Below are 23,882 nucleotides of genomic sequence, written 5' to 3'. Positions count from 1 at the left end.
TTTTAGTAATTGTTTGTCACGATTTATATGTTTAAAAAATATATAAAGTTGTTTGGGGGGCTGACTCCGCCTACCCCTTTTGTGACGTCAATCGAGGCAGACTTTGCCTGCAATGCCTATAGTAAACACACGTGCAAAGTACATGTACGTCCAAGTCGTGAGTTGGTACATTTCAAAAAGTGTTTTTTCTGCATTCAGCAGCAATACACCTGGTCGGCATTGCCGGAAAAAAACAAAAAATTGTTTTTTAAACTTACAAACTCACGACTTGGTCCGTACATGTACTTTGCAATTGTGTTTACTCTACGCATTACAGGCAAAGTCTGCCTCGATTGATGCACAAACAGCGCCCTCTCGGGTCGGGGTCTACTCTTAAATTTGTAAATTACATAAGAACTGATTTTTTAAAACCTTAGTTAACTGTTTATTCACATTCCACTCATCAAAACACATATAATAGTGACAAAAGCTTTATTTTGAAAAAATACCACTTCCAGGTGACTTTAATGTAACCAGTTCATGTGTGTTGTGTGTTGTTGTCATTTAGCCTTTGAGAAAGACTCTGCTTCGGTCAAAACGTCAGGCAATTAACTTTTTTTTGCACAAATAACATGGACTTCTGTCTCCTTTGAGTGACTGCTTTTACCCCTTTCAAGTAAACCCAGGGTTCTCCATCATAGCTAGCCTATCAGGCCGATACGCATCATTTGCGTTTCGATACGTCCCAATGGGAGACTTTGGAAAGCTAGGTGGCAGCAGACTTACCGGGTAAATTTCCATTATTTACGTAGTTCTGAACATGCGCATAATTCTGAAAACAACTGCTTTACCCGGTAAGTCTGCTGCCACCTATCGTTGAAGAAAGTCTCCTTATAGATACATTTTCAAGATCAATTTCACACAAACACACAAATCTGAGAAATCCACATAAATTTCTCCAGATTGCACAGAAGGGCTTTTATTCAAACCAAGATAAACATCAAGTAGAAAATATTCCAAAGACCTCGTTTTAATTCAGCGTGCTTTAGCTAAACAAAACAAAATTGGATCAAGAATGTCCAACAGTTTTAAAATAAACCTGAGGAGAACCCTGAAATCCTTTTGAGAAAATTCTGAATTTTTTTTTAAGCCAGCCAATCATGTGACGCTAAGTGCTTTGTGTCTCATGTCTACAAAATTATGAAATGAGAATTTGACACTGTGAGTTTTGCACAATTTCAACATTGAGACCTGGGCCCAACTTCATAAAGTCTGTAAGCGCAAAAATTTGCTTAGCATGAAATTTCTTTCTTGATAATAACAAGATTTACCAACCAAATTTCCACGTGTTTTTCAGGATACTGCAAACAACAGCTCAATGCCAGTAACAAGCAATATGCAACAAATTACATTTTGTTTGGTAATTTCTCATCAAGGAAGAAATTTCATGCTAAGCAAATTTCTGTGCTTACAGGCTTTATGAAATTGGGCCCTGCTAATGTGTGCAGTTTTGTTTCTGTTACATGGCAAAGGTAGAGTCATACATTGGTAAATTAATGATTGATTCATGAATGAATCGTTTCTCAGATTTCTGAGTGTTGAGTCCATTTGCAAATGATGGATTCTTACTTTTGGTTTTACCCTGGATGGATTCCACAATCAAGTATTCAAAAACACTGTTATGCTTTTTGCTTGTTTCTCAATTTTATTAGTAAACAATCAGCTGAAACTTTCACATGTGACTTTAATTAATTGTCTTATAATTTTGCCCATTTATCAGCATTATGTTGACAAAAGCCAATCTATGACCCTACCTTTATAGTAATTGTACTTGGAAACCCATGGTCTCAAAAATATGCAGGAGAATTGAACGGTCTATCGGCCAAGCGTTTGAAACCACATTACGAGCATGACTAGAGTGTATCGACTCTATTGTTATTGTGTGAAAGTATACTGTACAGTTACAAGCGCATCTTTGTTCTATCAACACACTGCATTATCAACCCACGGCAACTGATAAAACAATGGCAATATTATCCTTGCTTGTATGAGGATGGGGATAGAGGAGGCTAAGAGGAAGGGGGTTGGATGAGGGAGGCTGGGGGGGGGGGGTGGGAGCCAGCAGAAGAACAGGGTTGGTTTGGAGTGACTGCTGAGGGACAGAGGCGGAAGTAAGGGGATTGGACGAGGAGGGAGTTGGGGAGGAGGCTGGAGTAGGGGGTAGAGAGGCAGGGGAACTGGGTTTGGAAGTTGGTGTAGGTCGGGGGGTAAAGGGGCAAGGAGTTTGGATAAGTGAGGGGGATATGGGGGGTTGGAGAAAAGGGGTTGGCAGGTGGGGGGTTTGGAAGTAGGAGGGGGTCGGAGGTAAAAGGGGAAAGAGTTTAGAGGAGCGGAGGGGTTTGGAGGGGTTGAAAGGAAGGGGGTTGGAGGGGTTGAAAGGAAGGGGGTTGGCGGGGGTTTAGAATTGGGAGGGGGTTTAGAATTGGGGGGGGGGGGGGTCGGGGGTAAAGGCGGTTGGAGGTAAAGGGGGGAGGTGTTTAGAGGAGTGGGGGATTCGGAGGGGTTGGAGGAAGGGGTTTGACGGGTTAGGAAGTTGGTGAGAGTCAGGGCAAGGAGTTTGGAGAAATGGGGGGGGGGGGATATTTTGAGGGCTTTGGAGGAGTGGGGGCAGGGGAAGGGGTTAGAGGTAGTTACGAAGAGGGGGTGGATGCAGGGGTAGACCATGGCTATGTCATTGAGTGTCTCTGTGGAAACCATTTCAATGAACACAAAGGCTAAGACTAATGTAATCAAAGTAATGGCCTTGGCCTTGGTGATAAGTTGCAAGCCTGATGTAATGTACTGGCTACTGCACATGATGTATCCAACAGAAAAGTGTACAACAGTGGATCATGTACATTATACACAAAAGGAATGTCCTCAATGTTATAATATAATTATGCTCTTGAATCAAAAGACTTTCATATTGTATGTATAAATACTTTCATCTTCACCACTGCCTTAACAAGGGAAGTGTTTGGTAATCACTTGTTATATATTATTAATGGAAAAAAAAAACATTTTATAGTAAGTATCATTTCTATTTAAATGAGTAACTTTTCCACTCTCCAGTGTTACTGCTGGGTCTATTCGACCATTTCGCATTCATTACTCAACCAATATTCAACTATTTTGTGTAATGTACCTCACACCAGAAACCCCAGAGCTATGCAACATATTTTTTTCAAGAGGGGGGGGGGGGGAGGGGGTTAACTGATATTAAATTAGGTCCTACTACAACAAGGCTAGAACTTAAGTAGGAGTATGATAACTCATGGATGTAGGAAATAAAACCGTTCCATAAAACCTCAAACCCCTCTAACAATCTTATTCTTACTGCACAATTCAGAACAAATAACTTTCCGAGTGGCAGCACCACTTTTTCACTATTTTTGTTTACAAAAAGGGGTATCTCATTGAGGTCAATTAGATACTATATATATTTAAATAATATCAAATGAAAAAGTGGTGGCGCCATACGGAAACTTTTCCTTCAGTACATTACAGCACCAAGTTCTTATAAATATGACACTTATACTAACAATTTATAAAATGACAAAAACACACAGCATAAGACCACTCTCACATTCAGTTTTTAAAAATCGCACACTTTCATTTTTCAATCAATTCCCCACGTTGGTTGGTTATAAACAAAACTTCTGAAATTACCGCTAAAAACATTTAATTTACTTGTATCCCTACCTTATGTTGCAAGTGCTTCGTCAGTTCCTGACATACCTTCTTGTTTTTGCGGAAGAATTGCCGAGGAAGACGAATTATTCTGGCGAAGATTTGTAGCAAAATTGTGACACACCGCATGCGACCGAACTCAATCCATTTGTGATTGTGCGAAGTACACGTTCTGATGTTATAAACGTTTTGGCTTCGCCGAAGTATCATGAGTCGGTAGTTTTGGTTGGACAGTTGCAGAACACACACCCAGATTAGACGAATGGAATTTAGCGGTGCAAACGTTTTGGACTACCTCATAACATTTACGAACGTACAGTTTGTGACAAAGTCAGATTTCAAGAACCAGGAAGTGCGAAACTGGCGTTAAATTTCTCCGAAATATTAGGATAAAATTGTGTTAAAAATGTCTCGAATGCGAAATGCACCTCAGTCAACAGTCCAGCAACAAATCCAAGACGACTGGGTGAACAGAGAATATATCGAAGTCATCACAACAAACATCAAAAAGATTGCAGATTTTCTCAATTCGTTTGGTAAGTTCAGCAGTAAATAAATGTTGTATAAAATGATGATGTGTTTTGTTTTTCAATGGATTTAATTTGATAGAATTTATTATTTTTAATAATTCACAGGAATCATATTCTTCCTCCATGCAGGAACTTAACACTAGTAACAGACACCAATTATTGAAGTTTTTTTTTAATTTTATGTAGATATGTTTATAAATGTATCATTGTTTTTGTTTGGTTTGGTGTTTTTTTCTTTTTTGCTTTTTAACATAATTATTTTACTGCTTTTCTACTTCTTACCTTCACTTAAACCGTTGTTAATTTACGACTTTTGACTTTGGCTTTTCAATCATTGTGTGTGCAGGTTCAATTAAATGAGGCTTCGACTGTTAGTAGTCACCATGAAATTAGGCCAGAAGTTACCCCCCCCCCCGAGTTTTATTTCCCTCCCAGCCATTTCCTCATTATATTTATATTCCTTTTCTCCTGTTTTAGATACCTCCTGTAGATCAAGATTAGCGATGCTGAATGAAAAACTGACATCGTTGGAGAGGCAAATCGAATATCTGGAAGCGAGAGTAAGTTACAACAATTTGTCCCCTCCCCTCCTGCCTCCTCCTGTATGTAGAACAATGGTTCATTCCACTATCATTCATGGAGACGGTCAAAAAGAATCTAATAATTGCTCTTGGAGTACCCCCCCCCCACACACACACACACACTGTTTACACTTTACATGTTACAGATAATCCTACACAAATTAATAAGCAATCTCCTTGTTTACATCCCTCTTTTTGTTTGGGGAGACCCCAAATTAAACCCATCCTCCCTCTTCTTACATTGAAAGACAAAGAAAGAAGTTTCAGCCTCAGATGTGGGAGGAAAACCCCAGGGAATTATTCCAGGGAAAACCCATGCAGTCTGGCAGGGACTGAAAACCCATAGTGCCCCCGATGGGATTCGAACCAGGGTGTCAGAGGTGGAAAGCAAGGCACGACAGACAATTACACTAACCTGACTGCCCTATTATGCAATATTTGTACTTATTTCATTTGTTTTATTTTCTGTCATTTCCTAGGTCACAAAAGGAGAAACTTTGACATGAGAGACTGGTGCCTGGTGGATAAAAGTCCCAACTGTACGGAGTTATACATAACTGTATTATATTATAGTCAAGAAACCAGACTTTGTAATTTAAAAACTCACTCTTACTGTGTAAATTGCTTCCCCATTATTTTATATTTTTTCTCATTGACTGGAATCATGAGAAGGCAAAAATATCACCTGAAATGGTCTGGAACCTTAAGTAGATTTTGATATCAAACTGTGTCATGTCTTCGAGGTGCTAAACTATAATATGGGCATGTCCCAACCGGCTATGGCTTACCTATGGCTACAACAACAACACTGAAGAAAAGGCCTTTAGCAATCCAGCCGTAGTCACTGCTGAAGTCTAGTTCAGACATGACTGTTTTGTGACCACTAGTCAGTGTTGGTCTTCAACATGGTCTGGTGGTTTAGAGTATCAAATTCAAGTTCTGGTGGTTAAGTCATCGGAGTTTGGGTTTGAGTTCCTTAAGCAAGATGCTTAAACTACAATTGCTTCTCTTCACTCGGGGGTAGGGATGGGTACCTGCAAGGGTAGAGGTTGATATTATGTATGAAAAATCCACTAGGGCCACACGGCAGGCTTAGGGCTGTATACTCCCCAGTGAGTTGAGAAAGATTAAAGGAATGTTATTGGCCCAATAACCTGGGTAATAATGTAAAGCACATTGATACGGTTATTGTAAAATGGGCTGTACAAGAACTAGTTATTACCGGTAGCAGTCATTATTATACTAATGTATTGGTCCTAATTTCATCCCAACTGAAGTAACTGACCCTATATCTGATTTGTGAAGTGTAAAGATTGGGCTGTCCCGACTCCAGCTGTTGCAGAACTCTGGGAAATTGTACCGAGTATACAGGTTACAATTGTTGCACGCTGTGACGGGGTCCATGGCAATTTGTACACCCGAGGGGGAAAATGGCGCCCGAGTCGAAGCCGAGGGTGCCATTTCCCCTCGAGGGTGTACAAAACCCATGGACCCCAGTCACAGCGTGCAACAATTGTTTTGATATACCTTTGTTTAATTGTTATTCCTCTTCTCGAAGTTCTGTTGTCATCTTCAAACATTATTACGACGGACTATTCATTGTTTAATAAGCAGACGAACAAGAAACAATACCCTCGAACCCGCGGTTGTTTCGTACAGAGCGCTGGAAATCAAGGTGATGTACACCTGTGTACATCACTTTTTATGTTACCCGGCCAGTCGAGCCATGTAACATGCGTTTTGTTGCGCGTCGTGTGATTGGTTCTCGACCAATCAAATGTCGCAGTTTGATACCGAGGTATAACAATAGTGCTTGTATTGGTGTAAGGGTAAAAAAAATATATATTCTTTATCCCGGTACATCTATCAAGTTTCATAATGTATTTAATCAAATTGTATGCTGTACAGAGTGGAAAGAAATTGGTACATTATGATATACTTTTTGTATATAAGTATCCTGCAAAGCATTGCTTTTTTTCTTTAAGAGGGGTGGGGGTTAGCGACATAATGTTAACTCTAGTCTAGATTGAATAGAGCGTGTTTAAAGGGGCTGTGTCATCATGATCAAAGCAGGCCTCTGGCTTCACATGAAATTATGAACTCTCGCCCAGTTACAGCATGCGCACGCCTTCCATCCTTTTCATATCTATGGAGGGGGTGGGCACATTGTGTAATTGGGTTAATGTTCATAATTCCATGTACAGCCACAGGTCTGCTATGATCATTATGAGAGTGCCCCTTTAAGCCCCTTAAAGGCAAGTTTATGAAATGGCTCCTTGAAAATCTTGCACACTTTCTGTTTTGTTCGAAGTGACTATATTTATGCCATTAGTTTGTAACTGAATGACCAAAGTCACTTACGTATTATGTACTCCTTTTAAGGTTTCTTTCAAATCACAGGCAAACACTCTTTACCATGGCTTTGTTAGTTTTAATCTTCTTTGTTATTTAACAGTTATGTACAAAATAAAAATAAAACATATTTAAATGAGAATACTCAAATTTATTTACATTCTTTGGTATTTGTTCCGTCTTTGAAGGCGTATGTATAATTTGCAAACAAAGAACACTGAAGCTATTCATTCACAACATGATATTTTGGCCTGTAGCAGGCTGGCAGAGTTTATAATTCAAAACCACAGTGGACGATATTAAAGGGTCAAACAGTAAGAGGGTTGACTATGTGAACTGTGTAGATGCATTCACCACATGATATCATGATATAATACAGGCTGGCATAGTTTATCTATCATTCCAAACCACAGTGAAGGAAATTGATTGGTCAGACAGTAGGAGGGTGAATGTGAACTGTGTACATACATTCACCACATGATATCAAAGTACAGGCGGACACTTTCAACAAACTACAATGGGCGTTATTGATTGGTCAGATAATAGGAGGGTTGACTGTGTACTGCAAAGATGCATTCACCACAATATCATACTGTTGGCTGACATACTTTATCATTTCAATCCACAGTGGATGATATTAAATGGTCTGACAGTAGGAGGGTTGACTGCGTAGATGCATTCACAACATGATATGACAATACAAGCTGTCATAGTGACAGTAAGGAAATTGATTGGTCAGACAGTAGGAGGGTTGACTGTAGATGCATTCACCACATAATATCATCTTATAGTATATCATTCCAAACCACACTAGATGATATCAAATGTTCAGACAGGGTTAATGACCAAACATTTCGCTGGAGGCGCAACATCTATGTACATCTCTCATCAAACAAAATATTCACGCAAACAATTGCTGATCATGGTTTTAATCTTGTTTTTCCCGGCAAGTCAAGTGAAAATACTGCTATTGGGGACACAGACATGAAAGGAAACACGGGGCCAAGGAAGGAAAGAATATTAGACTGGCCAGAGGCCTCTTACAGCAGCAGGTGGTGTCCCCTTTTGACATATTCATGGAAGCCTTCTTACAATCTAGCCCGCAATTCAATGCGGAGACAAGAAGTGTTGCCTTGGGTAAAAATGTATCATTCATTCACAATAAGCAGACACTCCGAACAGAGAATAAAAACAGAATATTTGGATTTGGATTTTCAGTTGACTCCCATTGTAACAAGGTTACTGGAACTGGCCAAAATGACCTCTTTGTACATGTTATACCAGGAATGTGGTCACACGAGGACAGCAAAACAAAGAAACACAAAGCAGAAGTGGGATGTGGGTCTTCAAGAATGTACTCTTTATTAGCAGCACCTCTTCTTAGTAGTACTCTTAAAGACACTGGACACTATTGGTGACCAGTCTTCTCACTTGGTGTATCTCAACATATGCATAAAATAACCAACCTGTGAAAATTTGAGTTCAATTGGTCGTCGAAGTTGTGGGATAATAATGAAAGAAAAAAAACCTGGTCACACGAAGTTGTGTGCTTTCAGATGCCTGATTTCGAGACTGTTACTTCAGAGGGAGCCATTTCTCACAATGTTTTATACTATCAACAGCTCCCCATTACTCGTTACCAAATAAGTTTTTATGCCAATAACTATTTTGAGTAATTACCAATAGTGTCCACTGCCTTTAACGAGAGCTGACTGTATTCTCAACGCTCTTAAAAGAGTCATTGTAGTGGTCTCATCACAAGATCTTTCTTTAAGTACTAAGGAAGTCCATGGGAGTAGTTTTGTCATCTCATCTTTTCATTAGTTCTCTGAGAAATACAGTTGCATAAGTCGAGGTTGGCAGCTTAAATTTTATTCTCAAATTCCTTGTATTTACCAGTAAATGGCTATCAGGTTTCTTACAGAAATCTTGTTCTATTTTAAGGGGGGCACTTTCCGTCAAAGGCAGAATTTCAGAGATGCTTTTGGGATAGTTCGTGTTCAAGGCCCGACCGGAGCTGTCGAGATCACCGTTCAATGTTGGATATTTGTCCCCATCAAAACGACATTCATCGTCCCGAGACGGAGATCCAATCTTAGCTCTCTCAGTTTTCGACCTATCCCCATCTGACCGTTGACCTGAACTTTTTCCTGATTTCTCGAGCTGCCAGCGGAGATCTTCGGGTCGTCTCAGGAGCTCAGTATCTGAGATATCCCTATATGACCTTTGACCTGAACTTTGACCTGAACTTTCTCCAGACCTCTCAAGCTGCCAGTGGAGATCTTCTGGTCGTCTTACGAGCCGCCGATAATCCCCCGGGATGTTCACCTGAAGATCTGTTACGCGATATGTGCATGATCCTAAATCCACCTTCTCCATGTAATCCTTGTAAGCATCGCCCACCCTGTTGCCTGGATACCGGATGCTGTTGCCGGGCAACGGCAAGGCAACATCCTGGATGGAAAAGACAGCATTTTGGACATCCTCTTCGGAGACCTCGTGAATCTTAAAGAAGACAAAATTATTAGATAAATAATTATTATCGGTCGTAACTGCAAAAGTTAAAAGCAAACAATGGTAAAATTCCTGAGTTTTCTAAAATGAAAATTTTATGCAGAGCGAATTTTGGTGTCGCAATAATCGGTACCCTCCCTTTCCAATTGTGACGCAAGGAAATTCGCTTTGCACTAAGCATTCGTAGGTAGTATGAACCATGAATGATATTACCAACCTTATCCCTAGTCCCCTGCTTGTCGTTCCCCATCAGCACCAGGTCCCCGGCTACAACCTTGCACCCGTACAACCTCAATCTCTCACTAGCCATATGGTTCCACACCAAACTGCAGAAGGCATGAATGTAGAACTGCCGCAGTCCGTGTGGGATGCAGTACAGCGCCCTCACACATCCGCCTCTGTCCAGGCCATGTCTGTGTAATGCCTTGAGGATGATGCACTCGCGGGTTTTGTTCTTGGGCATCAGGGCGAGGGCCTCTTTTGCGTTGTGGGTCTCGTGAAAATGACGCTTAGCATTTTTTGCGGAATTGTTCCTCTCGCCGTCTGGGCAGAGAATCAACTTGATAGCTTCTCGCTGCAGAAACAAAAAGGGTTTTTTGAGTTACATTTTAGGGAACCATTTCAACGCACCTGGCTAAAATTTGTTTTATTTTGACCAAAATCTTCTGACTGGCACTCCCCAACAAAGATTTAAAGATTGTGACTGTCAACAAAGGGCTAGATAGCTCAGTTTCCTTTATGATTTATTGTCTGATATCTGAAATAAACAGCTGCATCCCCTTTTAAAGATGATATCCCCCCACCCCCGGCTTCTGCTTCCCAGGTTGTATGGCTTCTGAATGGCACCCCCAACAAAGACTTCAACAAAATATTGGGACTGCCAACAGGGAGAAAATAACGGGAAAACCCACCCTTGTTTCCGCACATTTCGCCGTGTCATGACATGTGTTTAAAATAAATCCGTAATTCTCGATACCGAGAATTGATATTGTTTTAATGTTTTCGCAAAAAGTAAAGCATTTCATGGAATAATATTTCAAGAGAAGTCTTTCACCATTACCTTCTGTAAACCCTGTAAGTTATTTTTAAATCTGTGAATTTTTCTTTTTTTTTCTGTTCCGAAAGTGTCCAAAGGCTTTAATCTAGAGGTTGCAGGTTCAAGTTCTGCTCTAAATTTGTCTTTGTTTACCTGCAAATCATTTAAAATTCAACTAGTCAGTTTTAATTTGGTTTAGTATTTGAAATCTGAAATACAAAAATTGCATCCTTTTAAAGGTGATCGCCTGGCTGCCGCTGCACTCGGTTGTATCGTAATTTGGGTGTGATCCCTGGAACACGGCAGTTAAAAGTTGTATGGCTTCTGATGGCACCCCAAACAAAGACATTGACAAATTGGGAGACTGCCAACATATGGCTAGATAGCTCAGTTGGTAGAGTGCCTGTACATCAATCCGGAGGTAGTTGGTTCAAATCCCACTCAGGTAAATTTGTCTTTGTTCAATTCTATTGTGCTCCTACGACCATCATAACAGGCACAAGATAATTTACAAAATAATATTAAAACTATTTTGACTTTTCTATAAAAAAAAATATTCTGAAAAAATACAAAAGCAAAGTTTTCCAAAACTTACATATGTCCCTGCAAGTATTGCTTGCCCGATTGCAGCCGATTGGCTCTCGCCATTACACGACTGTCCAAACCTCTGCTCTCCAAAATAATTCACAAACCCTCGCTCCTAGAATAAAAAGAGAAACAAACAGGTTGCATTAATCCATCACACAAATATTGTTTGTTGGGGGTGTGTTTGTTTGCCTGTTTGTTTATTCATTTTATTTCCATTCATATATGTATTTATGCAACGTTTTTTTGTTTGAGTGTTTGTTGGGGTGTTTGTTTGCTTGTTTGTTTGTTTGTTATTAATATATTATTTTTCCATTCATATATTCAAAACTTATCGATACAAGGTAATAAAATACAATACAAAAAGTATGTGTTTAAGGTAAGGTTATCATTATTGGTAGACCCTGTTGATAGAAAACTTATTTTGGGAAAGTAATATGACTTGAATCTGTGCACAGCAACAGATATGGGTACCGACTGAACAACACATAAATATTGATTAACCGTCTGCAGATCTTCCCGACCGGTGGGGCACCAGTCACAACAATGTCAACTTTATGGACTTTTGGCTGGTTACCAGTTTATGCTTAGCAATATTTTCTGTGCTTAGCAAGTTAACAGGCTTTAAGAAATTTGGCACAGGGTCTAATTTAAATCTTTTCCCTTCGTACCTGGATACCTTTAAAGCAACTGGCTAATTCCTGCCACAAGAGGGCTCCATCATCCTTCTGCTGGTGCTGCTCCGTGTCGTGGCAAGAAACATCACGGATTAGTATATCAAACACATTGCCAGTCAGATCTCCTGGGTGAATGGCTTTAGTGAGGGGTTGTACATTACCGACTGTAATCCCTCGAATTATCCCAGCACAGATCAACTGATGAAACCTTCAAGAGGAAATTCAAATAGAAGAAGGGATTAGTTTCAAATGCATTATTTAGTTTAAAGGGAAGGTACACTATTGGTAATTGTCAAAGACCAGTCTTCTTATTTGATGTATCTCAACATATGCATAAAATAACAACCTGTGAAAATTTGAGCTCAATTGGTCATCGGAGTTGGGAGAAAATGATGAAAGAAAAAACACCCTTTTTGGACGAATTTGTGTGCTTTCAGATAGGAATAAAAGACTTCTAGCTAGAAGTCTTTTAATATTTTGGTGAGAAATTACTTTTTTTTCTCAAAAACTACGTTACTTCAGAGGGAATCGTTTCTCACAATGTTTTATACTATCATCAGCTCTCCAATGCTTGTTACCAAATCAGTTTTTAAGTTAATACTTGTTTTGAGTAATTACCAAATGTGTACCTTCCCTGGTAAAGAGCAATGGAGAGCTTTTGATAGTATAAAACATTGTGGGAAACGGCTCCCTCTGGAGTAACATAAATTGTCTTACTCAAATATTAAAATACTTCTGAATTCTTCCGAAAACACACAAACTTGTGCAACAAGGGTGTTTTTTTCTTTCGTTATTCACTTTCAACTTTGATGACTAAGTGAGTCCAAATGTTCACATGTTTTTTTTGTTTTTGTATGTTGTGATACACCAAGTGAGAATACTGATCTTTGACAATTACCGAAGGTGTCAAGTGCCTTTAAACCTTAAAAATCCTTGATATAAAGGGGCGTATATGTTTGGTAATAAAAAAAAATTAACAGTCTACCCGCAGGTCACTCGATTTAATAAGTTTCCTTTGTGATTTATCTGCACGAGTTGGCGTGATTTTTCATGCGTGACTTCGGTTTGAATATATAATTAGTCCAAAGGGCTTCTGAAATTCAGTCTTTTTCGGCCTTATCTGAAAAGTATTGACAGAAATAATGTAGAAGTACATTGAAATGAAGAGCATATCTGTCGTTTTGTATGCAAACAATTGTTGCAACTCTAATTTTAAATAGAGAATTTTGTACGTAAAAAATGGCTTCAAAAAGGAAAATGACATCATGGACTAATATGGCAGCATGCTGTTTTTCGTTGGTATGGATCCCCGACCTCAAAGGCAGCGTTAGTCAATAACAAAAGAGCCCGTCTATACCATGGGATGAATGAGCTGATCCTCATTCAGCTCATAGTTTACACAGGGGCTTTCACTTAAGTGACCCGCTTCACAAGCAGGTTACTTTGGGCTGACCGGGGTGAGCCCCGAGAATATCAAAGCTATACGAACGCATCGAGGGGGGACCTGGGTTGACCCAGGGAAGCTAATCAAAGCTAATTGAACGCACACATACACCGTAGATGCGCAACCCTAGGGTGTCATGGTCCAGTGGTTAAGAGCATCGAACTCAAGTTCTGGTGGTTGAGTCACTGAAGTGTGGGTTCGAATCCCAGGCGTGGCACTTGCGTCCTTGAGCAAGATGCTTTACTGTAATTGTTTCTCTTCACCCAGGGGTAAAAATGAGAACCTGCAAGGGTAGAGGTCGATATTGTATTCGAACAAAGCCTTCTGAGCGCCACAGCAGCCCAGGGCTGTAAACTCGCTAGGGAGCTGAGAAAGATTAAAGGAATCTTATTGGACTAATGACCAGGGCACTACTATAAAGCGCATCGTTTCTGTTATTGTAAAATGCGATATATTTAGAGCAAGTAATTGTTTTAACAATTTCGTTTTAAAACCTTTTTTGGTTGACACCCTTGACGGCAACTGACTGGAGTGTGACTGCCTTTTTATCTTTGATTCCAGCGTAACTAAAGTCCGACGCCTGGACCTTCAAGGCTTGTCCAAGTTGCTGAAGAGCGTCCAGAGTTTCCAAGTTTTCTTTCCTCAACGTAAAACCTGTGAAAACATTTCAGCCAAATACATCAAGTTGATATCTATCTCAAAAACTCTACCAAGCAAGTTTTATGGTTATAAATATCTATAAGGCTTGAAACAGAGGGTTTGAAAAAGCCATTTGCGAGTTGGATTTGAATAATGTCTGGTACAATGACTTGCTTAAAGTCACAATGTACCGCTTACATTTGAATTCCTCAGACTTAAGTCACAGTTGCTATGTCACATGGTTCAGGCAAGCCTTTGCATAGAAACCTCCAGATGAGCAAACCCTGGTACCATTGTGACATACACATCCATTCAGAATTGTGTATGGGTGTTCACCGTCTCTTACGTAACAACGCAAAAGCTTGCCCTAATCATGTGACATCGCAACTGTCTCTATTAGTTTGAGGAATTCAAACTTAAAGGATTTGGGTACCATTTCAGAATGTCCATAGATTTACATTAAACTTACAGGGTTTGAAGATAATGATAGTGGAAAGCTTCCGTTCAAATATTACTTACTGAGGTGCTGTAGTTTTTGAGAAATGAGTAAAACAATGTCATGAAAATTTGTTTGTAAATGATTAAAATAATTTGCGTTTCTTGAGACGAAAATTATTTTCATGACATTGTTTTACTCATTTCCCCAAAACTACAGCACCTCAGCACGTAATATTTTCAGGGAAGCTTTCTACAATCATTATCTTCAAACTGTGTAAGTTTAGTGTTAATCTGTGGACATTGTGTTTTTTGTCCTACAAAAGTTACATAGACCCTTTCAGTGGTGACTTGTGATCAAGCATGTCATTGTACCAGACCATACTCAAATCTATCGCGCAAATGGCTCATTACCAACTCTATACAATCTTTTAAATTAAAAGACATTGGATGATCATTTCTTTTTGGAAGTCTCACCAGTGTAACCATCACCAGATGCAGCAGGCTCCTCCAGTGCACCACCCTTCCTCTTCACACCTCTGCCCCGCCCCTTCTGACTGTACCTCTCTCTGAAACGAATAACCACCTCTTGCGTCCCGGCTCTCTCACAAGTCTTACTCTCCAGAAACTTCCCAAAGTGTTTCGAGATCAATCCATGAAGTGAAGTCCTCTGTTTCTTATCGAGTGATGAGCCAACGGAAACCGTCGCAGTTGAAAACTTTGAACAAGCGAAGCGAACTACTCTCTCAGTTTGAGGGTTGGACAGAAGTTTTTGAAACTCCCAATAGATGGGGTTGGTGAAAACTTGCACATCGTGGAACATGTTACCAGCTTGCCTCGTGGCAGCTGTCTTCAAGTGCGGGTAGAGACACTGCACAGCTTTGTGAGTAAAAGTTCGCTCATCCTTTCCCGATATTTCACCCAAATTGAAACCTGCTGCAAAATCGTCGCCATGACTCTCTACTGCGACGACTTTTGAATTTAAAGCTTGGTGATCATGAACTTCCGAAGTTGTTGGATTTTCTGCTAGGACAACTTTTGGACTTAAAGCTTGACGATCATGAACCTCTGAAGTTGTTGATGTAATTGAAGGGCAGACTTGCTCATTGCAATCAAATTCTTGTTTTGAAAAATTTGCCAAACCATCCATTGCTTCCTGCCCGACAACCTTTTCAAGGGTGGATGCCATTTCCTTAAAGTCTGTCAACTCATCAAAGATGAGAGGTTCGTCTGTGGATGAAGTACTTGGGCACTCTTCAGTTCTTGGGTTCAGAACTTTGTCCACCTCCTCCCCAGGTTTCCTTACATCACTCTCTCCGAGGCAAATCTGATTATCACTTGGGGTCGAGGTACTTTTATCAGCTTCTTCCCTCTGTAGTCTCACTAACTTCCCACACAAGTCGACTTCAGTTACGCGGAAGTCTTCTGGGTATGTCTTAATCTCTCCGCGGAAACCTTTATGCTGGGAGAGAAAAATATCCATTCCCAATTTGCTTCTTGGGTCGTCTTGAGATGTTCCCTCCATATTATTTCGGATCATCTGAATAGTTCAATCAAACGTATGTGCCTGTAAGGTTTGGGGAGACAAAAATACATATTATAACTGATTTAGAGCCGTTTTTATAGAACAATACAGATGTAATGAGTTGCTGGGTCTGTCCAATGATAGGTAGTGGAAAGTGTATTATTTATGTACAGTGCTTCTTGTGCTTCTTGTAAATCGATCGTTGACGTCCTGGGCCAAGACTAATCCATCACCAGTTATATGCAGAAAGGCTTAGAAAAAAAAGTAACAGAAAAACCCTACATTTTTAGTACTGAAAATTGTCAATTTGGTTTGCAGTTAAAGTTGGGGCTAGGGTTAGCTGAAAATTTTCCTTTTTTATTGTACGGCTCTCTATGCCTCTAATGTTTATTTGGAGTGTTGACAGTGAATTGACAGTGAGTTGACTAAGATACCATTTGTGTTGGCGGCGAGTTGACGACAAGTATGGTACCAATAGGTCCCACTAATATAGCTGACAGCGACATAGTTTGTTAGGCCTATGATGACTATGTTTTTAAATACTAAAAATAAGTAGGCCTTCCTCCTTCCTCGTTTGTAACCGACTTTTAAATAAAACTAATCAAGGAAGCATGAGCAAGAGGGTATCTGAATCTAATTTATTAGTTGGTAAAGCTTAAAACATCACACTGCCTTTTTTGTAGAAAAGACAATGAAGAAGTTGTTAAGTTTAAAATTTGAGGAACACGCAGTCACAGGTCTGGGACTGAAAAACCGAATCGACCCCTCTTCGTTGATGGCGTTTTGAAGATTTTAACAGATTTGTTGCTGTTTTCAAATTATATTAACAATAGATACCAATCTTTAACTACAGACAATTTAGAACAAGAACTTACCTTTAATTGGAAGCAGTATCACTAGAAATCAGTGGTCACTACGATTTGTCTTCAGTTCAGTGCCGACCAGTGCTGCAGCAATCCAAGCAGCGCATGTCAGCGTGCCATTTTTAAAGGTCATGTTGACACTTACCTAAATCAAACAAAAGAGGGCGCTATTCCCACCTACTGTTCAATAATTCCCCTTGCTATCCCCTCAGCAGAAAATGCAGCAAGCTATCCTTATACATAATATTAGTTACATATTGGACATTTAATTTCGTCATCATTCAAACTATTTTGCCTCAAGGTGATCGGAAGACAATAATTTCAAAGCAATTTTTACTATGGAATGGAGAAAAAATGGGGCACACTCACCGACAGTTTTAATTGAAACTGGCTCAGCAGCTGTTCTGCTCACCTAGTTTTGCAATTACTGTCAGATCTCACTCATCAAAATCTAGGTTTTGACGAATTAATAGTCCTTTTAGTCAGAGTGATGAAAGAAATTAGGCCAAAGTTAATGCCATTTCCGTGTTTCATTAAAATAAATTACTCTAAAGTTGCATCAGAATCGCGATGAAACGTAAAGACTCGCCTTTTAAGTGGGTAGTTGAGCGGTGTGCTGTTAATGTTTGTTTGTACACTGGGGTTTGATTGCGAATCAACAATTTATTATACAGCGCGAAAATTACAGTGAAGTCCCAGACCGCTTTTGGAAAGTCACAGAGTGAAAACCACTCAATTACAGAAAATATCGAAAGATCTACAACATGAATACAATGAAGAAAAAAAACAATACGAAGTTGTGTGCTTTCAGATGCTTGATTTCGAGACCTCAAATTCTAAATCTGAGGTCTCGAAATCAAATTCGTGGAAAATTACTTCTTTCTCGAAAACTACGTCACTTCAGAGGGAGCTGTTTCTCACAATATTTTATACTATCGACCTAGCTCTCTCCATTACTCGTAACCAAGAAAGGTTTTATGACAATACTTATTTTTACCATGCAATAGTGTCCACTGCATGGCCTTAAAATGTTCTAGAGAGGAGCTTTCTCATGAGTGAATTCCAGAGTTCATGAGATGCAACCTAAAAGGCCGCCTGTGGCCATAACCTTTGGTGGTGTTAAGGAAAAGGAGTGAGGAGATTTTGAAGTGGTTGTTGGTGTTGTGGTAATGGTTGATGTTTTTGTTCTTGTTGTTGTTCCTGCTGGCTGTTGCAACGAATTGTAGTCTCACTAATTATAAATTCATAAAACCGTTCAGAATAGCACATAAGTTTTTTTGTTTCATTTTTTTTCATAACTTCAGAATGGATCAACTTTGAATCCAGGAAACTTTGTAATTACAATAATTAATACATGATCTGTTTTTAGTTTCATTTTCACTTTGATCCAGACTTTAAAGCAATGAGCACATCGAAGCCTAGTATCATTATTAGTTAGTTAGTTTTCCCTCTAAATCATTGGACGATATCTCTTTTTTGGAAAGCCATTCTATATTAAAACAAAAATTTATCCAAGCCTCTCGAAACTACTCCCCGCAATGATTCTTCTTGATTGAACTGATAGCTTAGTTTGTCTCAATTATTTTATCATATTTTTTTTTCTCAGAGGGAATTTACTTCCCATCTACATTAACGTCATTATCATCACCCCAAACAGTAAATCAGAGTAGTATTATGCTGTCTGTATTAACGTGACTTCACCCACTCACCACCAAAACCATTAAAGGCATGGACACTATTGATAATTACTCCCAAACAAAACTTACTTGGTAACGAGCAATGGAGCGCTGTTGGTATAGTATAAAACATTGTGAGAAACGGCTCGCTATGAAGCAACGTAGTTTTTGAGAAAGAGGTAATTTGTCACTCTTTTTATCAGCTGAAGCCTCTTACAATATCTGGGGTGGATTTCACAAAGATAGTCCTAACTTAGGACTAGTCCTAAGCAATGCTAAGAGATAGGACTGGTCCTATCTCTTAGCATTGCCCAGGACTAGTCCTAAGTTATGACTATCTTTGTGAAATCCACCCCTGACAGCACACAGAGTTGAATGTGTAACATGGGTGTTTTTTCTTTCATTATTCTCTGCAACTTCAATGACCAAATGAGTCTGAATTTTCACAGATTTGTTCTGTTATGCTTTGTTGGGATACACCAAGTGAGAATACTGGTCTAAAGGTGTCCAGTGCCTTTAAGCTGCCTCTGTTGACACCCACTCACAACCAAAACCATTTAAACATGAAGACCATTGACACATTCTCGTCAAAGACCACGTCACGTGAAGCAATTTACATGCAATAAGTTCCGGGCCAAGCTCCAAGATGGACAGGCATTCACGTTTTAATTTACCCCCCCCCCCCCTCCCCCGATTATAAATAATTCGTTGGTTGGTTGGTTTAAGTTAAATTAGCATGTCATAATGTTAAGCGGATGACATTTACAATCCTCGTACATGTACATTCGTGACAAACTTAAACATCAACCGATTTAAAGGCAGTGGACACTATTGGTAATTGTCAAAGACTAGCCTTCACAGTTAGTGTATCTCAACATATGCATAAAATAACAAACCTGTGAAAATTTGAGCTCAATCGGTCATCGAACTTGCGAGATAATAATGAAAGAAAAAACACCCTTGTCACACGAAGTTGTGTCCGTTTAGATGGTTGATTTCGAGACCTCAAGTTCTAAATCTGAGGTCTCGAAATCAAATTCATGGAAAATTACTTCTTTCTGGAAAACTATGGCACTTCAGATGGAGCCGTTTCTCACAATCTTTTATACTACCAACCTCTCCCCATTACTCGTTACCAAGTAAAGTGTTATGCTAATAAATATTTGGAGTAATTACCAATAGTGTCCACTGCCTTTAAAAATGCACTGACAGAAAAGAACTAATACAAAACTAGTATTCACAAATATTTGAAAACTGGACCAGCCAGTAAAAGACCGAAGCAAAAAGCTACCATGTTGATCTTTAAACCATACAGCTTTATCCAAAAAAAAAAAAAAAAAACATGTTCATATCCTTTGTGACAGATGTAAAGGTCATTGCTTACTAGAGAAACAACAACTAACAAAAAATACATTCAAGACCTTGCAAAAATCACATCCTATACAAGAGGAAAAAGAAATTGTTCTGAGAATTTTTAAGAATGGTAAATGAAGCGAGGGGAAGTGTGAACTTTGTTGGCTGCGGGCAAAAAGAGCTCTAGAAAGTAATTTTTCTCGGTTGAAAAAAAAACAAAAAAAATCCCGGGAAACCTTTTATTACTGATAACTTCTCGTACGTAAGCGACTCTGTGCTTCGGCATTGTCACTTTGAAGCTCGGCTTCCCTGCCTCGTCGCATCAGCCCAGTCGCTGGCGCAAACGTCGCCATGGCAACGCATCTGGATGCGTCATTTTACGCCAGTGCACGGCATCGGGGACGTGTATTGTCGTGAGATCTTCTCACGATTAGTGGAATTGGATATCGGCGATTATAAAAGCTCTGTTATGAGGCTGTTCTTCAGTGGTGGGCGAGACACTGCCACAGTGTGTAAGAGTAATATAAAAAAAACCTTCTTCATCCTTTAGGACGAATTGACGGCTAGTTCTTTTTTTCTTCTTCACCTTTTGAAAGGTATATATGCTTCTACCCCCGGGTTCGCCCCTTGAAGAAGGATGAAAAGCAATTTAATTGATAATGTCACCAGAGAATAATAGCATGAAATAGATAGTACCGCTGGGTGAAGACAAAACCGAATAATGTGTCGTTGCGCAAACCTGAACTTTTCTTCACACTGGTTCAAGTTCAGAGAAATGTTGTTACTTTGTCATTCAATATAAGAAAGTGATATTCACACCACAGCAATTTTACTGGGGTCCCTTGCTCAATTTAAACATGGGTGTAAAATGCAGCAATGTTTGACAAGATTTTGCAAGAGAACTTGGACAGTAGAAACAATGTTGTCCTTTCACACTATAGGTACATTTTGTAACTTTTTACAACCGTGTTACAATTTACCCTTGCTAAATAATTGCCCTCGTGTGAAAGGCGCTAAAGAGTGGTACAACTGGGCCTACACGGGGCTGGTAACCGACATAGAAGATTGTTGGAACATGCTTTAAAGGCACTGGACACCATTGGTAATTGTCAAAGACCGGTATTCTCATGTGTACTATCCCATAACATTGTGCATATAACAACTCTGAATATTTCGACTCAATTGGACATTGAAGTTGCAAGAGAGAAATGACAGAAAAACACCCTTGTTAGTGTGCTTTCAGATGTCCTAAAGAACTCAAACCCGAGGTCTTTTAATATTTGATTGAGAATTTACATCTTTCTCCAAAACTACGTCACCACAGTTACTTTGAAAATACCAAGTAGTGTCCGTGCCTTTAAAGATTATTTTAGATATTTTATTTTTGAACACTGTCAAATCTCATTGAAACACCACCACCACCACCAACAACAACAACAACGACAACGACAACGACAACGACAACAACAACGACAACGACAACGACAACGACAACGACAACGACAACGACAACGACAACGACAACGACAACGACAACGACAACGACAACAACAACAACAACAACCCTCAAACCAACCCCTTGCTGGATAGAATTATATGACAGATTCAATCTATCAAATAAAGAAACATGTTTACCTTCGATGATGCTGAAGCGATTCTTATCATCTCACAGTATGATCTCTGAAAGAAAAGTGATAAATATTGAGTTGTTTTTAGAAGTTGAATAAAGGGTTCAGTTCAAATAAAAAAATCAGAAAATATTACGTTAGTATATACGAAAGTGTAAGGCCGCCAGGGCAGGGCTAGCCTTTCACCGTGCCTTGCCACAAGCTTTCTAAACTCCTTTCTATAAAGCAAACGAGGAGTTACAATTAATTTGTCCTCAAAATTAAAATGGCAGAGAAATTCTGAACCATGTGCTGCTGTTTTTACTTGTATGCATCTTTGAACATTGTGAAATCAACAAGGCTGGCAAAATATGCTTGGTCCCTTAAAGAGCAGGGTGCAATGATGTTCTTAACACTATGAACCAAACCGAAGCTGGGGCAGAATTTGTCTGGTTCCTTTTCGTACATTGAAAGGTAGCATTAGCTAATGTTGTTTGATACACACACAAAAACATAACAAAAGGCAAATAATGGCATTTGTCAACGTGCGCATGTGCGAAAGCAATTAGCATGTCTCACGGGGAAGGGATGATTGGCCAACTCGCGCATCGCGCGTACAAATCTGCACATCCACACAATAATGTTTCCCCATGCTACTTTTATAAAATGGTGCTTGATTTACGTCAAAACTAAAAGGTCACTCCATGCACATGCAGGTTTTCCAACAACACTGTGCAAAGAAAAAGATAAAAATAATAAAACTGTCAAATTTATGTTTTCAAAAATTGTTGGCGAAATTAGTTTATCAGAAATGGTTTCAAAGGTTTCTGCATCCTGTGTAATGCTTCGAGAGAAAAAAGGCAATCGCGTGCGCACATCTCTACACAAAAAATTGTTTTGGTGAAGCGTTTTTTCAAAACTATTTTTTCAAAACTATTTTTTCAAAACTATTTTTTTTAATACTTTTTTTTAAGGTTTCAAATCAATTGAAGACACACACTTCACAAAAACGTCTTCTAAAGTTTTTTTTTTTTATCAATATCGAAATCGGAAGTGGTAATGAAATTGGTGGTATTTGTTTGTGCTTTCTTTTCACTCACCTCGCTACCTCTCTCCCTCTCTTTATGTGTTACTTATTAATTAGTTGTAATAATAAATAATAATCATTACTCTGAAGTACACGTTGGTGGTGTCTACTGGTTTGTCTTGATGTGTGTTTTTGTTTAATGTTATCAAAGGCAGTGTACACTATTGGTAATTACTCAAAATAATTGTTAGCATAAAAACTTACTTGGTAACAAGCAATTGATAGCATGTTGATAGTATAACACATTGTGAGAAACGGCTCCATCTTTCGAGAAAGAAGCAATTTCCACGAATTTGATTTCGAGACCTCAGAATTAGATTTTGAGGTCCCAAAATTGTGTTATCTTTAACCATTAAAGACACTGGACATTATTGGTTGCGAGATAAAAACACCCTTGTCACACGTAGCTGTGTGCTTTCAGATGCTTGATTTCGAGACCCCAAATTCTAATTCCGAGGTCTCGAAATCAAAATCGTGGAAATTTACTTCTTTCTCGAAAACTGCAGAGGGAGCTGTTTCTCACAATGTTTTATACCATCAACCTCTCCCCATTACTCGTTAACAAGTAAGGTTTAATGCTAATAATTATTTTGAGTATGTTACCAATAGTGTCCACTGCCTTTAACTGATTGTTGTCTCATTTTGTTTGCTTGCTTATGAAGCAACAACCCCCTTCCCAAGTACAAACACACAGCGTTAAAGACACTGGACACCTTTAGTAATGAAAGAAAAAACACCCCTGCTGCACAAATTCGTGTGCTTCAGGCCCAGTGACGTCTTTAAAATATTTGAGTGAGCAATTACCTCTTGCTAAAAAACAGCGTTACTTGAGAGGGAGCTGTTACCAACAACTTTCCATTGTTATTTTATTATTTATTTATTTTAATTCTTCGGACAAGCAAAACAATTAAACAAGCACGGGCCGTCCAGGGAAGGGCAAAAGTCAAAAAAAAGCTAGCTCATAAAAAAAACCATTTATATACTAAACATTAAACATTCTAAAATTGCAGTAAAAATTTAAGCAAAGTAAAAAGCAATCACAAACGATATACACAAGCTTGTTCGTTACCCAGCAACGTTTTTAAGCTAACACATTATTATTTTGAGTAGTCAACGTGTCCAGTGCCTTTAAAATACAGAGCTAGTCTATTACGTTTTTGACTACAATCTTAACAACTTTTCAATTCAGCTATAGTGGACACTATTGTTAATTACTCAAAATAAGTATTAGCATGAAACCTTACTCGGTAACGAGTTATAAAACATTGTA

The 23,882-nt window shown here is 39.1% G+C and overlaps 2 protein-coding genes across 2 annotated transcripts; one reads left to right on the top strand and one right to left on the bottom strand.

The window, feature by feature from the left end:
• The first annotated feature begins 4,006 nt into the window (after positions 1 to 4,006).
• On the top strand, positions 4,007 to 6,265 carry LOC117306964 (probable protein BRICK1-B). Its single transcript, XM_033791566.1, has 3 exons — positions 4,007 to 4,244; positions 4,716 to 4,798; positions 5,299 to 6,265. Exons 1-3 carry the CDS (start codon positions 4,115 to 4,117, stop codon positions 5,323 to 5,325), a joined length of 240 nt encoding a protein of 79 aa, XP_033647457.1. The 5' UTR covers positions 4,007 to 4,114; the 3' UTR covers positions 5,326 to 6,265.
• A 2,563-nt stretch (positions 6,266 to 8,828) lies between these two features.
• LOC117307312 (pseudouridylate synthase 7 homolog-like protein) lies at positions 8,829 to 17,014 on the bottom strand. Its single transcript, XM_033792028.1, has 7 exons — positions 16,902 to 17,014; positions 14,979 to 16,068; positions 13,922 to 14,081; positions 11,978 to 12,191; positions 11,317 to 11,421; positions 9,903 to 10,259; positions 8,829 to 9,676 (listed from the first exon to the last, which is right to left on the bottom strand). The coding sequence occupies exons 2-7, from the start codon at positions 16,039 to 16,041 to the stop codon at positions 8,981 to 8,983; spliced, it is 2,595 nt and encodes an 864-aa protein (XP_033647919.1). The 5' UTR covers positions 16,042 to 16,068; positions 16,902 to 17,014; the 3' UTR covers positions 8,829 to 8,980.
• Positions 17,015 to 23,882: the final 6,868 nt, after the last annotated feature.

Source organism: Asterias rubens, chromosome 2 (genome assembly GCF_902459465.1).
Source record: "Asterias rubens chromosome 2, eAstRub1.3, whole genome shotgun sequence".
In the NCBI taxonomy this organism is placed as follows: domain Eukaryota; kingdom Metazoa; phylum Echinodermata; class Asteroidea; order Forcipulatida; family Asteriidae; genus Asterias; species Asterias rubens.
Note: the sequence above shows the minus strand (reverse complement) of the source record. Positions and strands in the feature narration are given on the sequence as shown.

Excerpts from the sequence above, each read along its gene's own strand:
- LOC117306964 (XM_033791566.1), top strand. The coding sequence starts at position 4,115 with ATGTCTCGAATGCGAAATGCACCTCAGTCAACAGTCCAGCAACAAATC. Across the intron at positions 4,245-4,715 it reads AGATTTTCTCAATTCGTTTG|ATACCTCCTGTAGATCAAGA; the intron begins GTAAGTTCAGCA and ends CTCCTGTTTTAG. Across the intron at positions 4,799-5,298 it reads TCGAATATCTGGAAGCGAGA|GTCACAAAAGGAGAAACTTT; the intron begins GTAAGTTACAAC and ends GTCATTTCCTAG.
- LOC117307312 (XM_033792028.1), bottom strand. The coding sequence starts at position 16,041 with ATGATCCGAAATAATATGGAGGGAACATCTCAAGACGACCCAAGAAGC. Across the intron at positions 14,082-14,978 it reads ATCTGGTGATGGTTACACTG|GTTTTACGTTGAGGAAAGAA; the intron begins GTGAGACTTCCA and ends ATGTTTTCACAG. Across the intron at positions 11,422-11,977 it reads GTTGCTTTAAAGGTATCCAG|GAGCGAGGGTTTGTGAATTA; the intron begins GTACGAAGGGAA and ends TTTTTATTCTAG.